This window comes from Oculina patagonica, chromosome 2 (assembly GCF_052425735.1).
Source record: "Oculina patagonica isolate OP01 chromosome 2, crgOcupat, whole genome shotgun sequence".
Lineage (NCBI taxonomy): Eukaryota > Metazoa > Cnidaria > Anthozoa > Scleractinia > Oculinidae > Oculina > Oculina patagonica.
Window position 1 is genome coordinate 3,749,668 of NC_135759.1, and position 18,004 is coordinate 3,767,671.

Sequence of the window (18,004 nt, forward strand, 5' to 3'; positions counted from 1 at the left end):
CTGCACATCGTGAATCTTCCATTCGCGCATAACCACAATTCCTTGCGCGTTTGATCTTACCGCCGACCACAACTCCTTGCGTTTGGTGAAAAAAAGTGATTTCAGGCCCCATAAAGTAATCCTTTTCCGATTAGAGAGCTGCCTCGCTCGTTCACTTCAGGCTCACTCGCTAGCTGCGGCAGCAATTATAACGCCCGTGAGAGACATTTTGTTATAAAGAAGGTTTCGTCATTTAGATCCATGGAAGTAATTTCTTTGCAAACACTAAATTTCCTAGCAAGTATTTGCTAAAACTTAATAAAATAAACTTAACGCTGCCGTGACACAGTCCCTTTATAGACCCTCCAAAAGTAGCCACTTGTTCGGGAATCTTTTAATAATCCTCGGATTCCTCTGAAAATATTGAGCAACTAGCTAAAAAATCGACCTCCATTCGGCCTTAAAATGAACATACTGCAGGGTTGGACTTCATGCACAGATATAGGTACAGCTTAGCGCATTTGTTGATAACTGATGGGAGCTATATACCGTTAGGAATTCAGTAGAAACCGTTAGAAATAAGAAATTTAATAACAATTTTTTTAATGGCAGTGGAACTGTAGGGAAGCCCTGTAAAATATTTATGTGTTTCTAAAATGAGTAGCGACTCTTGCTCTTACTTAAGAATACTTCCGCTCCTGATATTTCTTAATTGACTCTGAAGAGGGAATTTCACATGTTAAAGTTTCTGAAAGAACAATTCCTGCCAAATGAGGTATTGATTTAAGCTGTCAAGCTCTCTAAACACGCGTTTTGTTAAACCTTAGCAGTATTAAGCTGTTTATTCTAGGCTGTGAAAAACTGGCACTTCTTGACAAAGACTAGCATTTATAAATTTTCTTAGTTTTCTTCCAGACAATTCTTTTTAATTGTTCTCTATGAATTCCGTTTATTTTAATCTTTAAAGTGATTTATTTGAAGTAAACGTAAATAATTTAAACATTTTTATTCTCAGTTTATGCAGCTGAGCCTTCCGATTTAGACTTAAATAATGTTATTTACTTTCGTTGTAAAAAAGTCGATTTTCATAACGGTATAAGTACTAGCAGGTAGTAGCTTATAATCACTAATTGCACATTAAGAGAAGAGCGAAGTTGGTTTCCGTTAAAAGGGTGAGTACTTTTGGCTTTTATACTGAAGCTTGTGTTTTCAATGAAACCAGTTCTAATGTATGTTACCTGTAGTAGTTAAGTAACGAGGACATTTAGACATGTACTTAGCAAAGTTGTTAAGGATTGATCGTTTGTTTTTGATACTTATGTTCAAGGTTTAGACATTTAATCGCACCCTTTAATGTATGTGCTGAGATTTAAATTTGCATCGTTGGTTGAAAATGTTTCAAGCCAGTTTGATTTTTATTTCATTTGATTATGATTATGAATATGAGAGAATGAAAAATAGAAATTAACCTGGTTTGAAAATTTTAAATCAAAAGACACTCTCGCTCTTGTAAATATAGGAACATTTTATTTATTAGACCTGATTGAGGCTTATATCAAGACCAAAATGTACCATGCACGGCTAAAGAAATTTTATTCTATTTCTTGTCATTTTTTTTCCATTTGCTGCTCTGTGCCCAAAATTAGGGTTGGGGGGTTTGGGGGTGGGGGGGGGGGCAAAAAAGGAGGGGGCACTACAGAGTAAGTGTTCCATGACCCCTCGCTCGCTCGTGGTCCTGTTCCGTTCGCAATTAGTCTTCTTAGGCGAAACGAATTTTGGCGCGCGCTACAGTATTGCTCACATACCAGTGCGGCGCGTAACCAGAACTGGATATATGATTTCCTGTCATCTGATTGGCTCACTCACTGACCAAAACATTGTTCTGATCGCGAAAGGACTAAGCTCTAGTGGGTTGGTAAGCAAATATGGCGTCGGCCCTCGAGCTACATGAAAGAATATAATAGCAATAGAATCCCGATTTAACCCACGTTGTATTGAACCTCGGTAAAACTCAAACCAGTGGTTGGTTTCCTTGGATTTACGTTACGTATTTAAACGCTTCAATTTAACGCACGCTTACTCGAATCAATTTTCGTTTCCTCTTGAGTTCGATAAATCAAGATTCCACCGCCGCACTGCGCTGAACTTATCAATAGTACAAAGGATTTTTTGCACGAGATCTTGTTCTCAAGTTCGCCACATACAAAGATAATTCAGCCTTAAAAATGAGGCTGTTTCAAGTGAAGTCTGATGCAAGTGAATATATTTTTTCATCAAGCTTTTATGACGGTTGAAGTATTGACCAGTATTGTAGTACACTCTCGTTTTCATTTCCGATCATTTTAAATCTTCCTCCTGTTTAATGTGTACTAGCGGGAATTGAATCAAACTCGACTCTTAGTGCATACAATCTAGATCGTTTAGGTCTTTTCTGTGTCATATGCAATGTTCTAATAATCACTAAAAACATATAGTCTTTAAAAATGTTCCAGGTACATGTATGTACAAAAGTTCTAATACTTCAATTGTTCAGGATTATCCTGATTACAATTGTATATTGAGAAAAGTTCACACTGAGGTGATAAATGTAAATATTAGTATCATTCGGTTCCAAAAATGTTCTGCCACTACAGTTTTCAATCCCGGCACAAAATCCAGTATCCAGTATTATTTGGATTTTAACAGCCCTATATCAGGGTATCTTTCTTTGCTGCTGCCTCAGAAACTTCAATCACTTTTCTGTTTATACTCAACATTTTGCAGTGTTTGTATTTTGTGCGAAAGCAGGGTTGAAACAAGCATTTATGGTAACTTGAAAAAAGCATTCAACACCACTCATTCAAAAGTTATTTTATTATGTTCCTTGATCATATCATAACTTCCTTTTTTTCCTCTTTTAAAGCTTTCTTGCAATTACCTGGAAAAAATAGTATAATTTTAGCAAATGCAATGAGAGCAGCTCAACTCATATAATTATTTATTTCCTTTTACATATATTAGCTATCACTGAGAGGTGAAAATGATTCTGTCAGCATACTGCCAAGTCTGTGGATTGCAGCTAGTGCAAGACTCCCAAACAATATTCTACCACATATTTCTTCCACATATTATCTTCACAACCACTAAGATTTCAGGATATGAGACCAAGGCCTGAATTGAAAAGATGATAGCCTCATTTGTTGAATCAAGCTTTCACTATATTTCAGTGCTAAATGCCATGTGAACCCCCCCCCCCCCATATTTTTTGGATAGCAAGAGATAATAAAATTTGTGAACAATTTTTATTGACATTTACACCATGGGTATATATATATATATATATATATATATATATATATATACAAGGTAAAAAAGATTTTGTTACAGCAGTCCAGTTTCTCCCCATACCCTAATCATGTCCACCTTAATTGTGAAGTGGCAAGTTTCACTTTTTATCTTTTTTCATCCATAGTAAAAAAATCTGTTCTTCTCAGCAATGATTCAAAAGATAAATTAAGGATCATATGGTTAATAGCTAAGCAGTTAAATTAGGGGAGATCAGCTTTGGATATAAGGTTATTATAATTACCATAGATGCTCTTAAATTTGAAATTCTTAATTTTTAGTGCAAGAAATGCTAACATGAAATTAAAATTTAGTCAGTCACCCTAAACTTAACAAGCAAGATATACCCATGAACAATTATTACGTAAATACTACAAAAATACCAGAAATGAAAATAAATATTATATTAGTCTTATAAGTCAATGAGTCATGAGTGCAGATTCAAAATAAAGTCTGCGTCCAAGCCTAGTGGCCCACACAGCCAGAGCTTATTCCGGTTTCTGTAGCATTTAGCGACTAGGAGTATTTTACACCCCATGGATGGGATGCTAGTCTATCACAAGGATACCCCTGACAGTAAATTCACCAGTAACCATTTATACATCTGGGTGGGAGAGGCATGTTTCTTGCCCAAGAACAAAATGTAGTGCCCTGGCCGGGCCCCGAACCTGGACTGCTTAATCTAGAGTCCAGCATGCTAGCCATTAATGGGCCACTGCACCTCCCACAAATAATAAATTATATAAGAGAAGTTATTTGAAAAAGCCAGTGCAACCATAACTAACAAATAAAACCTAACCACATGCAAATGATTTGAAGTGCTTCTAAGGTAATTTGTACTCAGGCAAAAATTATTGGTTCAATAGGTTATAACTAACTTTGTGTGAAAATCACTTTTCTACTGATTTGACTCATTGACTTAGACTCATCTGACTCATAAAACAGGGGTAAAAACAGGGGACATTGCCTGACCGCAATGTCCAGACCCATGCGGCACAGACAAAATAATTTGCAAACTAGTTGAACAAAAAAAAACACAGCAATAACAGTATGCAGAGTTGTTTTATTTTCTGCTGTGATTTATGTGACAAAGACAATAAATTATTTGCATTGTTTTCAGCCAGGTATAAGCTTACTATTGTTTTTACCCATGGGTCTGATACATGTACAAATAAAAACCTACCTTATTTTCATCCACCAGTAAAAGATGAAATTGATGCTTTTGACCATAGCTAGTTGAGGAACTTGACTTCTATTAGTTGTAATGTTGAGCAGGTTTTAATAAGCTCAAATCAGGATTGACTGCAAGCTGAATACACTTTCTTCGGGTAAACATCTTTGGTGTCTTACTCACTCAACATCGATGTCAAAAAACTCCAAAATTTCGTTTCAAACCGCTGTCTTAAAGCAGTTCTGGACCACCATTCACTTTGATAAGGTTTTCTTACACAACCGGCATCTTTTCTTCACGAAAGCGATGTGCTTTTCCAACAGACTGCAAAATAACATCAAACGAACATGGCATAAGCAGTCCAGTCGATGTATAACTTTACAAATAACGCACATGGCGCGACACAAAGTTGTATCTTCAAAACCACAGCACTATGTGAATAAGTCTTGCACTACAACGAAAATAGTACGAAATCAAAGCAAATTGTATACAGATTCTTAAAATAATTTTTCCAAAGATAGAAAAAATTGCTACGCACCTTTTATCTTTAGATGTTTGATGCTTGGTCAAGCAGCCTCATGCTATCGAATGCTCCAAAAATCAATATTTTTTCCTCTAGAACTCAAAGAACACGTGAAAAGACGCCATTTTCTCACACTCGTCTGTTACCTTGTTGTTCAAAGGCTAAGTTCCCAAAGTACTGTGGGACATGGGCACTTCAGCGCGTATACAGGACCTAAAAACTCTACCACTATACTGTCCCTTGAAGCGAGCGCCATTTTGAAAAAAATATGACGTCATCAGATATCCAGTTCTGGTTACGCGCCGCACTGCATACGGGAATACGTTTGTTTACAGCAAGTGGCAAAAATGTAATGAGTGAGTATGAATACGAATAGAGTCTTATTTAAGGTAAGTTTATTTTCAGGTGACGTATAGTAGTCACTAAAAAAAAAACACCTTAAAAAAAGGAAAAATAAATCAAATAATTTATTTTCCTCCAGATTCATCAAAATGCTACATTTCACTGTGGCTGCGTTGATGTTGCTGATCAGTGCTGTGGAGGCGACACAGGATGAAGGTGTTCCTTATGGTTTGTTTTTTGTTTCCTTGTCTGAAAGTCTGTACATTTTATGATAATGTGTAAACTTTGTAATGTAAACTTTAACAGTCAGCTCCCCACAGGGCTTTTCAGTAACTATTTACAATTTACAGAATTAAGGGATGAGACCGGACATCAGCATATAAGGCGCCTATGGCAGCCGCTATCCGTCCATGTGTATGATCTCACCCCACCACCAACCCATGGAATAGAACAGACCACAACACCGGGAACTTCATGCTCTACTCTTTTCGGATAGTGTGTGGGTTCTTTAACGTCCCCTGCTGATTATAACACTGAAGATGTAGGAGACGGTGCCTACGGTTTATCGTCCTTATCCGAGAAGACTAGAATGTCTAACCATTTGCAGATGTAGTTACAAAGGCAGCACATTCTCCTCAGTTATTTTAACCCGAGACCTCCCGCACGACAGTCCGGCGCTCTACCACTGAGCTAACCGGTCGTTCTCATTTTATCAAGCTAAATTAGTATCATAGGCCAGCTACAAGTTCTGTACTGCAGCTGAAAGCAGCAATCATGGCTCCAATAGTGGCCAAGGAAAAGGCTGTTGCAAAATTCGTAAGCAACTAGGGACGTTATTTTGGGAGCCTTGCTGGGTATAACTTAAACTCTAAAATTATTATTGTTGTTGTTTTTATAACTTTCTTAACTTTGAGCGCGATACTCAACGAGATTGCAGTCATCATTACATGCTTGCGAACGGGACTTTGAGCGCGATGCTCGACGCGTTTACCAATTGAAAGCAGAAAGGTCTGTTAAGAGTCCCTTGCAGGGACGAAACGCTAGCCACGAACATTTGTAATTCACTGAAACTGTCAACTTCTATTCTTCATTTTTGCGTAGAAAATAACAACGTCCCAGAACACTTAATGCACGGAGACATGATCCCGAATCCCGCAAAAGCTGGTCATAAATTGAGAAAGTGGCCAAATGGAATAGTGTACTATGTATATCATAGCTCCATTGGTGAGTATTGGACATAAAGGTGCCTATTGTGATTTGCAGTTGACAAAGGGAAAATAGAAAGACTACTATAATGATCATCCATTTTGTACAAAAACTAGCGCAGTGACCCCCATTTTTGTCACATTTTTGTAATGCTCATAACATTGTTGTAACTTGAATCAGGTTTGAAACACTCTTTGTTTTTAGTGGAATCACCTTAACTTACTTATAAAGATAGGAAAAACACATTAAGCTACTCAATACCCAGATAGCTACCATTTTCAACTTTTATGTTACTGTTTCTTCTACAAAACTGATCGTGTACCAGTGTTGTTAATGTTCTATACGTTAGTGATGTTAATCTTGCTGGAACTGTTTTTTAGCAAATGAACCACAAGCTCTTAGAGTGATTAAGGAAGTCATGGCATACTATGAGCGAGTGACCTGCATCAAGTTTGTAAAAAGGACAAACCAAAGATGTTTTCTTCAGTTTACCAGAAGGAACGACCAGTAAGTTTAGCTGTTAACGACTGTTATTTGTGATCGAAAACTAGAAAGGAGAAAATACATGCGCACCCAGAAATAGCTACAAGCGGATAACTGCATGAGAAACGCCTCTTTAACTCTTTTTTATATACGTTATTCTTACTAATTTTCGCGCGTACTTTTAATTAAGTTCGCGAAAATTTGGGAGCCGAATTTCGCGAGTAATAATTTTCGCGATTGCAAGAAACATTAGAGCAAAAGTGTATTAAATTTCGAAACTTTGTCAGTGTTATCTGGATCACTCGTCAAAGACTAAGGAACTACTGGAAATACACAAAGGTCTGGCTCAATGTAATTACAAGGAGCCTGCAAACGGAAACTTAGGTGACTGTGCTTTAAGAGGTCTTGGTTGATTTACAAGCTGAAGAAAACAACACGGAACGATATTTTCAAGCATAGATAGTTGCAGTTCCTAGAATTGTTGTTTTGATATAAAATATCGTATTAATGTTCGCGTGTTAAAATTTCCCGCAATGTTTTTTTCGCGCGTATATAATTTCGCGATTAGTTGAAAACGCGAAAATCGCAAAAATTAGTAAGAATAAGGTAGCTAGGTGGGAATTGTATATGATTAGTAAGAATAAGGTAGCTAGGTGGGAATTGTATATGACACAAATTTTGGTAGTTAATATGCAAGAAAGAAATCATTACGATATAATATTCACTTATTGGCACATTTACATTAGAATCCCGGTTTCTCGAGCCTCCAGGGGAAACGAGAGTTGCTTTGCGAAATGAAGAGGTTCGAGTAATCGGGGGTAAAATTATAGAGAAGTACTATCCAAGCGAAACGAAAATTGCTTCGAGTAATCGGGGGTAAAATTATAGAGAAGTACTATCCAAGCGAAACGAAAATTGCTTCGAGTAATCGGGGGTAAAATTATAGAGAAGTACTATCCAAGGGAAACGAAAATTGCTTCGAGTAATCGGGGGTAAAATTATAGAGAAGTACTATCCAAGCGAAACGAAAATTACTTCGAGTAATCGGGGGTAAAATTATAGAGAAGTACTATCCAAGCGAAACGAAAATTGCTTCGAGAAATGGGGGGTAAAATTATAGAGAAGTACTATCCAAGCGAAACGAAAATTGCTTCGAGTAATCGGGGGTAAAATTATAGAGAAGTACTATCCAAGGGAAACGAAAATTGCTTCGAGTAATCGGGGGTAAAATTATAGAGAAGTACTATCCAAGCGAAACGAAAATTGCTTCGAGTAATCGGGGGTAAAATTATAGAGAAGTACTATCCAAGCGAAACGAAAATTGCTTCGAGTAATCGGGGGTAAAATTATAGAGAAGTACTATCCAAGCGAAACGAAAATTGCTTCGAGTAATCGGGGGTAAAATTATAGAGAAGTACTATCCAAGCGAAACGAAAATTGCTTCGAGTAATCGGGGGTAAAATTATAGAGAAGTACTATCCAAGGGAAACGAAAATTGCTTCGAGTAATCGGGGGTAAAATTATAGAGAAGTACTATCCAAGCGAAACGAAAATTGCTTCGAGTAATCGGGGGTAAAATTATAGAGAAGTACTATCCAAGGGAAACGAAAATTGCTTCGAGTAATCGGGGGTAAAATTATAGAGAAGTACTATCCAAGCGAAACGAAAATTGCTTCGAGTAATCGGGGGTAAAATTAAAGAGAAGTACTATCCAAGCGAAACGAAAATTGCTTCGAGTAATCGGGGGTAAAATTATAGAGAAGTACTATCCAAGCGAAACGAAAATTGCTTCGAGTAATCGGGGGTAAAATTATAGAGAAGTACTATCCAAGCGAAACGAAAATTGCTTCGAGTAATCGGGGGTAAAATTATAGAGAAGTACTATCCAAGCGAAACGAAAATTGCTTCGAGTAATCGGGGGTAAAATTATAGAGAAGTACTATCCAAGCGAAACGAAAATTGCTTCGAGTAATCGGGGGTAAAATTATAGAGAAGTACTATCCAAGCGAAACGAAAATTGCTTCGAGTAATCGGGGGTAAAATTATAGAGAAGTACTATCCAAGCGAAACGAAAATTGCTTCGAGTAATCGGGGGTAAAATTATAGAGAAGTACTATCCAAGGGAAACGAAAATTGCTTCGAGTAATCGGGGGTAAAATTATAGAGAAGTACTATCCAAGCGAAACGAAAATTGCTTCGAGTAATCGGGGGTAAAATTATAGAGAAGTACTATCCAAGCGAAACGAAAATTGCTTCGAGTAATCGGGGGTAAAATTATAGAGAAGTACTATCCAAGGGAAACGAAAATTGCTTCGAGTAATCGGGGGTAAAATTACAGAGAAGTACTATCCAAGCGAAACGAAAATTGCTTCGAGTAATCGGGGGTAAAATTATAGAGAAGTACTATCCAAGGGAAACGAAAATTGCTTCGAGTAATCGGGGGTAAAATTATAGAGAAGTACTATCCAAGCGAAACGAAAATTGCTTCGAGTAATCAGGGGTAAAATTATAGAGAAGTACTATCCAAGGGAAACGAAAATTGCTTCGAGTAATCGGGGGTAAAATTATAGAGAAGTACTATCCAAGCGAAACGAAAATTGCTTTGAGTAATCGGGGGTAAAATTATAGAGAAGTACTATCCAAGGGAAACGAAAATTGCTTCGAGTAATCGGGGGTAAAATTATAGAGAAGTACTATCCAAGCGAAACGAAAATTGCTTCGAGAAATCGGGGGTAAAATTATAGAGAAGTACTATCCAAGCGAAACGAAAATTGCTTCGAGTAATCGGGGGTAAAATTATAGAGAAGTACTATCCAAGGGAAACGAAAATTGCTTCGAGAAATCGGGGGTAAAATTATAGAGAAGTACTATCCAAGCGAAACGAAAATTGCTTCGAGTAATCGGGGGTAAAATTATAGAGAAGTACTATCCAAGCGAAACGAAAATTGGTTCGAGAAATCAGGATTTTACGGTAACTGCTTTACACATGAGAGCACCAATGCTAAGTATATGCAGCAATTTGTTCGGTAAATGCTAAAACAGTAAAGGACAAGTGAACCGTAGTTGTCCCCAATCATCTGGTTGTTATGGATCTAATGATCTGTAGTTCCTTCCACTAACTTATCAAAATGAAACTCTCATTAACTTACATTACTCTCTTGTGTTGCTATATTCTGTATATTGCTACGCTTCAAATACAATAATGAATAGACTCAAATTAGCTATTGGAAGCCATTATTTAGTATTTATTCAAAATATTTTTTCATTTCTGATTGGATTACAATCCCCGGCTAATTAGTTGTTTTTCGATAGAGCGGGCTGCTCATCCAATGTTGGGATGATCTGTTGGCCAGGAGGGCAACATCTTAATCTGGCGAAAGGTTGCTGGGGAAAAGGTGTCGTGATTCATGAGATAGGTAAGAAAAGACCAGGAAAACAGTGAAACTCTTCAGAAAGGCGGCAGCTAATCTGATTGTAAAGAACTAAGGGAATTCGAAGGGCTTCGCTCATGTGTTTAAATGCTTGCTTTTATCAGGAATTTATTTACCTTTAAAAATCTATATATATGAAATACATCAGTGGAGAGGATGGCAGAAAGTTTGTTGGAGAAAATTTTGGTTTCTAAAGTTTGTGCTCGAGTATGTGTATCGCGTTTCCATTACCATCATGCCTCCACATGGTTGGATATTTTTTTAGCAGTCAAATACTGTCACCATCCCCTTGCTCTTTTAAAATTTCTGTTCAAGTCACAAATCTTTGTATGTGTTCGCCCTGACCACTGATTCTGAATGACGATGTGTTTCTATTAGCACACGCACTTGGATTTCCACATGAACAGGATAGGCCGGATCGTGACAAGTATGTGACAATTTATAGACAGAATCTACAAGATGGTAAGTATTCTGTAATTTGCTGATAAAAAAGCACTCTACATTTGAGCATATTAGTAAGGTAAGCCTCGAGCCAAGCGGCCCATACTGCCGAAGCTAATCCCGGTTTCGGTAGCATTACGCGGCTAGGAATATTTATACTCCCTCCCCTGGATGGGATGCTAGTCCATCGCAGGGTTACCCCCAGGATTATTTCGCCGGTATCCATTTATACACCTGGGTGGAGAGATGCACTATGAGAGTAAAATGTCTTGCCAAAGAACACAACACAATGTCCCCAACCAGGACTCGAACCTGGACCGTTTTATGCGGGAGTCCGGTGCGCTAACCGTTACGCCACCGCCCCTCAAACAACACATAAACCCTGTTAAAATAAATAACTTTTCAAAGCTTTCCGTTTCGTGCGAGATGAATTTTTGGCCAAACTTGCTTCTAAATTGTTCTAGTACAATTTATAAACTAATCACAATCCCTATTTTCTCACATTTTTCTGCGAACATTGAACGCGGGGAAATTAAAGATTCGCGAGTTTTCTTTGGCTCACTTCGCTCGGCCCCCACCCCTTGTGCTTTTCTCGCTGTTTTTCGCGCGTTCTTTTGCGTTGAAAAACAGAAAGGCTGTGAACAGTCTATATGGCAACACGCTTCCCAGATACTTCAGAGATCCAAAGTTTTGCATTACGGCAACGAGTACTTAATAAACATGTATGACATTAGTTATAGCGTTCCCAGTCTGATACAACATCCAATTCCTCAAGTTCACAAAATTTGAACCAAACTCTCCTTCTTAGGTTGGAAGAACGTGTTAGATAAGCCCAATGACATCTGGAATTACGACACCAGCGGGACACCTTATGATTACTTGAGCATCATGCATTATACAAAGACTGCCTTTGCCAAAAGGGACCATAACGGACGACTTCTAACAACAATCCACGTAAAGGACACATCTGTAAGTTGTGCACCTCCTGGGTTTTCACGTGACGTTATCAAAATTCTAAAATCCAGAATCGCGAGAACCCTGAGTTTCACTGGCTATTAGACATCCTTAATTTATATCTTGTTGAAGGTTTTCAACTCGATAGAATCTGCCGTCTATATGATAGAGTATTTTGAATTTTGGAGTTTCATGTCACACGACATCAAAAAAGTGTCTCATTCTGTTTTGTAACAATCGGAACAGTTTAGGTTTTGCGAGAGGTATTTTGTGACTATTTACTTGTTTATGAGGGAAAGCTGAGTGCTTTTTCAAGCAAATGTGAATTCCAGATGTTTACATTGATTTCCGACCGCCATGTTGGTGCCCCTCCGCATGTGCCCACCAACATGGCGTTTCCATACTGTGCTCTCTAAATTTGCGTGGAACATTTTGACGAAAAACTCGAGTACAGAAAGCGAATACCGTACAGACCTGAGACTTGGTTAAGTAGACTATCTAGTAATTTTCTACAACCTGTAATATTCTTGATTTTTTGAAAATCAATTTCCCCATGCACTCAACAACAACAACAACAAAAACAACAACACACCCTTTATTACCGAAAATAAATTAAATTAAAATTACAAACATAGCAGTTATCGTCACTTTGTCTTGAGCGACACTTAATTTTCGTTTCAAACATGTCAAGGGTAAATCAGGCCGCAATAATAATAATAATAAATTTCATAATTATCATGCCCCCTCTTCCTGCTTATCACAGACTGTTCCCTCTCCCTTCCAAAAAAAAAAAGACTGATCGCAGGTTATAATTTTAAGAATTATTAGTTTACAGGGACAATTGGGAACAAACACGACTTCAGCAAGTGGGATATAGAGGAGATCAACAGGTTTTACGGATGCAAAAGTAAGTAAGATACAGTATAGTAAAACCCGCGAGTAAGAACTTGTGTTTTCTCAAGTTAGCCGAAACAGGTTCTTTATAAATGTAGTCTGAATTTCAGACGTCCCTCTCTGGTTGCCAGCGCCCGAGAGAAGTGCTCAAAAGGGAAGAAACACAGTGAAGATTGATTAATTTTCTTGCTTACAAAGAAAGGGGAAGAGTGCAGATTGACTTTTTACTGCTTTACATGACAGTACGTGGAGGCGGGGTCACATCAACTTTAGTGACCAATGTTTTAAAAATATTTTCTCTTTATTTAAACAGCGAAACCTACTACAAAGCCCCCTACTACGAAGCCTCCAACAACTCAGCCAATATGTAGTAAGTGCTTTAACTTGTTTTTGTTTTTTTGTTATGCAACAAGCATAAGCCCGTTTTTATGTTCAAACATACACTTGTTCCAAGTGGATTCAAATAAATTCAAATGAATTAAAAGCGAGAGTCTACATTGTTTTAAAGCTTGTCTGATTGATTTTTACGCACCTAGTTAAGGACATTCATCATTTTACAGGGTTTTTTTAAATTTGTTATCCCTATTTTTTGAAATTTGTAATTGTATATAATGAAATTTAGTTGTTTGCAATCCGAGGGCCGCTAGTTTGTCAGTTTTTACTGTTTGTCGTTACCCTCTTTTAATAAAGTTGATCGATTGATTGATTGATTGATTCACCGAGGATGGCCAATGGTTATTTAATATAAACATTACAAGTCGTTTTCATAAATTCTCTTTGCACCAACAGCAACCAGAAGGGAATGCTCGCCGGAAATATTCAATTAGTATACGTAATTGGACTACATGCTGTCCAATTTGGAAATAATTTGATGAAAAAAATTCCGAGGGCAGCCAAAATTGGACGAGGCCGTAGGCCGAGTCCAATTTGGCTGTCAGAGGAATTTTTTTGAATCAAATTATTTCCAAATTGGACAAGCATGTAGTCCGGTTACATATTAATTATATAGCTTGTAGTCAGTCAATCCAGCGTAAACAATAAACTTATGTCCAGAACAAGAAAAGCATTCAACAATAGTAGGCATAACACAGCACATGTAACTCACTCAAAGCATTAATTGTCTTCACAAATAAAACTTAAACAAAACCGTGCAATTTTATTCACCTGAGTTTGCGAAGCTTGCTACAAAGTGAGTGAAAACACTGCATCGATCAATGAAAGTCGTACACAAAGTGTCCGAAGAGTGTTACAACTTCTTGAATCTGACATACTCCTTTCCACTATCTCGTTCGTTCTTCATCGCCGTCTTTTCTTTTCGAATTTCAGCAAAAAACGACAAAGAATTGCATCTAGCTCATGGCGATGAATATCTGACAGATTTCTTGCTTCGCTTCGCTGCACTTACGTTCACCCAAGTTTTGTACTATTGCAGGTGTTTTGCTCTTGGTTTTTGCTTCTTAGTCTATGTTCCACTTCTGACAACATAGAAAATTTCTCTTTGTTGTTACTATTGCTGAAAAGCTCCAAAAGAATGGAAAAACGTAGCAAACTTGCCTTAGAAAATTCCGCCATTGTTGACTAACAATGCGACAAGTTTACAGGGCTGTAGCTATGCTTTGTGCTAATTGGCTAATATCCGTCACATGTTGTTTATTCTTCGATTTGATTGGCTGAGACAAAACTGTCCAATTTTTCTTAAATTGGACAGTTTGTGCATTTTATCTGAATGTCCTAATTGAAACTATCCAAATTTAATCCCAAATTGGACAGTTCTCAGAAATTAAGGAAAAATAGCTGCGCTGACAATATAGGATTTACTGACAGCTATATAATTAAACCCCTAAATTAAAGGAGGCCAATGTGGCAGTGGCTCAGGCTTCTCTTGACCCCTAGTAAAAGATACCATTTCTAAAACATTTTAAAACATATATATTTCTATATTTCTTCGCGTGCAACCCTAAACGAGACCTTGACGGCTGAAAATAGAAGCGTTTTTCACGGAAACAGTCCGGAATGCCAAGGAATGCCCTAAGTGAGAACAAAATCCGAAATTCACACCCCTAAGCGAGACGACGAGCAGCCCCGTCTCTTTCATATCGGAGTCCAGGACCCCACCCTGGTTCCGTGTGTAACAAAAACGTTAAGGAAACTCGAATAATTAAAGTGACATCCTTTCCACCTAAGGTTGTAAATGCCAAGACAAGGACCATAGATGTCACTATTGGCCAAGCTACTGTAGCTGGCACGGATATGTGAGAGCAAACTGCAAAAAGACTTGCAACCTGTGTTGAGGTTAGTTGTAATTTAACTGTTGTGATCATATACATTTGTATTGTCATCTGTCATCCACGCATAACAGATATCCTGCGATATAGGTAGTTTGTCAAGATTTGTCCAAAGTTCTGCAAAGCGTACCCTGCGTGCAGCCGTAACGTACCCGTAACATACAAGTTGTCAAAGCGTTCATAACTTGAAACATTGCTTCGCTTGAGCGTTTCTATCGACTTTGGGGTCAAAATTGCGGGCGCGGGGGGGGACCGAACCCCGGGTAAAAAAAAAAAAATAAAAAAAAAAAAAAAAAAAAAACAGCTTACGTATGTAAATTGTCCATTTCAGATCATGTGATACTCTCCAGAGAGTTGTTCTTTTGTCTTTATGGAAATTTTTTATTCATTTCCACGTGAATTTCTTTGAAGTTGAAAGAAACAATTCGCAAGGGTAACATCACGTGGACTGAAATGGGGCAACAAACAAACGAAGCTAAAGAGGTCTATTACTTAGCACAGTTCGTCGGAATGTGATCTAATTTTGTCCAATTCGGCCTACGGCCTTGTTGGCTATGGAAATTCCTCGCGATTTCGTAGTCTGAGTTAGGATTGGATAATATTTCTCCAAAAACTTTATATCTTACTGACACATGGACGTCGAAATTCGCAAGTTTGCCACCATTTTTCTTTTCACAATAGGGCGAAAGCTTAGGGTGTTAAGTTTCGCATACTGGCCTTTCAAGTTCCTTTTCAGTTCTTCTTATTTGCATTTTCGTCTTTTTTATGTAGTTCAAGTTCCCCTAGATTATATGCTGTGGTTTAATTTTCCTCTTTTTTGGAAATGTTTTTAAAACTTTAAGTTTAATTTTATTTTCCGTTGTATTAGATTATGTGAGTGAAAAAAAAAACTAAGGCTGGTTTGAAAACCTTTAAAGCCACAACATGCGTGTACGTTTGTACAATATATTTGTAGCAATCTTTCTAAAAAAATGTTGTCGCTTAAAACAAGATTACATCAGATACGAATCTACCATTTTATTACATACCACCGTATTAAGTATCGTGATGTGCTAATTAATTATTTCTTGCACATCGGTTATTACTCTTTCGGAGAAATAATTAATAGCTCGTCACAGATAAAACGCGATATATTGCTCAGCATTAATATCTTTATTTATTTCAGGCGTTGATCTTTCACTGGATAAAGTGCCATGCAGGTGGATTATGTCAAGTAGAATAAAAATGTTATTTGCCAGCTAATTTGTGTCTTCAGTGGTCTGAACTCTAAATTGGGAAGCGGGGGATGGGGGAGTGAATATAGGAGGGGACTGCTTGTTGGGCGATGCAAGCCAAACTAATCACTCATGATATTACGAACAGTGTTTTTGGTCTTTCCAGGCTATACACGATCACTATATTTTTAATTAATCTGCCGCCTGCGGAGTATAGATTTCGTTTTTTTTTCGAGAACGCCGCGAGAGAGACGTTAGCCTGTGTGGCAGGCGTAAAAAGAGACGGGAGACGTGAGACGTGAAAGCTTGTAACGCGGGACGGAGCAAATTAAAATCTTAAATGATCCGATATGATCAAACGGATTGTGGCTTTAGCACAAGAGCCATTATGGCTTCTGGGCTTAAGTTAAGGTATATCAACGTCTCGCAACATAAAAGAAATGACGGTGAAATCTATTTCTCATGCAAAACAGATCGATCAGACCGCTTTTACAGAGACTGCCTATAATTTGCAAAAGTATATTCCACCCTAGAAGTTACACTCAACAAAGTAAGCAGTAACGCCCTCCAATAACCTAATAAAATGAGCATCTTTAAGTATATAGTGACCTCTCCTACCCCTCTGAATAAGGGTAATGAACATTGTACTGGACTTCATAAATGAAGGTACAGCTAACTGCACTAAACTGGTGTGAGTTATAAGTAAGATAAAGTGCTGAATATTTAACAATTATTCCACGAGTGCGCGTTGGATATGAGATGGGCCGATGCGCCGATGAGGCGCGTAGCGCCGAGTGGGCTATAACTTTGTCATATCCAACAAGCATGAGTGGAATAATTGTTTTATTAGAAACGCCCAAAGAATTGTAATATTTGAGCTCCCCAGCTGTTTTCGTTGACGCGTATCGACTACCATATTTGTGGTCAGTGGTATATGAGCTCATATACCATTGCCTGTTAACAAACCAAAACTCAGGAATTGCAATATACCATTGCCAGATTTTAATAATAAGGAATTAAAACCATCAGAAAACGAAATTGAAAAATTGGTCGATGGTGTACCTTCGCTACTTTCGGCATGACGCGTTTTATCTTAAGGTGGCGCAAAACAGTTTCCTGCATTTTTCAGCACCTCGACTTTGACGAATCAATATTATGACTCTTTTTCAGTAGAAGCAACAGTTTTGGTATTAAACAGATGCCCAATCACTGGTGAACAAGTTATGATTATTTTTTTGACATTCCAAGTTACCATAGCAACGGTATAACCTGTTAAAAACACTCTTAATTTTCGCTTTAAGTGCTTATAACTCAAAAACGAGCTCGGAGACCCACATTTATGACGGATTAATGATCAGCATGTTAAGTTACAACCTTGGCAAAGTTATGTACACGTCACTTTCGTTGACATAAACTGTTCTTTTCATTTACTTAGTGTTTTGAAACAGTCACGTTATGTACATTGGGTGCAGAGCCACCTTAAATTTTCGAAAATTTAAGGTGGCTCTGAGTACACTTTTGTGCAAATGCATAGTGATGGGCGGAACCAGCTGTGCGGGGGACAGGTTCCAGGATCAGTATGCATTTATGAAAAGTGTATGCACGAAGTGCGGCGACTGATACCGAAAATGGGCGAAATATTTATGAACAGGCTCCGTAACTCTGCATCAATAATTGCACGTGCAAAGCGCTGTCTGGCAAAATGTACTTTTGTGCAATGCATTGTTCTCTCTGCAATAGACCTCTTTAGCTTCGTT

General features: G+C 37.8%; 2 protein-coding genes and 1 long non-coding RNA gene across 5 annotated transcripts in view; 1 reads left to right on the forward strand and 2 right to left on the reverse strand.

The window, feature by feature from the left end:
- Positions 1-18,004, reverse strand: part of LOC144642705 (epididymal sperm-binding protein 1-like) — a 211,799-nt gene that overhangs the window by 108,043 nt on the left and 85,752 nt on the right. The window lies entirely within an intron of this gene.
- On the reverse strand, positions 2,458-5,303 carry LOC144642718 (uncharacterized). The gene is made up of 3 exons (XR_013568768.1): positions 5,013-5,303; positions 4,487-4,798; positions 2,458-2,896 (listed from the first exon to the last, which is right to left on the reverse strand). It is a non-coding gene; the product is annotated as an uncharacterized LOC144642718 (long non-coding RNA).
- Positions 5,425-16,257, forward strand: LOC144642700 (zinc metalloproteinase nas-6-like). The gene is made up of 10 exons (XM_078501735.1): positions 5,425-5,567; positions 6,441-6,563; positions 6,926-7,052; positions 10,341-10,444; positions 10,838-10,921; positions 11,709-11,869; positions 12,683-12,761; positions 13,062-13,118; positions 14,933-15,047; positions 16,199-16,257. The coding sequence occupies exons 1-9, from the start codon at positions 5,489-5,491 to the stop codon at positions 15,037-15,039; spliced, it is 921 nt and encodes a 306-aa protein (XP_078357861.1). The 5' UTR covers positions 5,425-5,488; the 3' UTR covers positions 15,040-15,047; positions 16,199-16,257.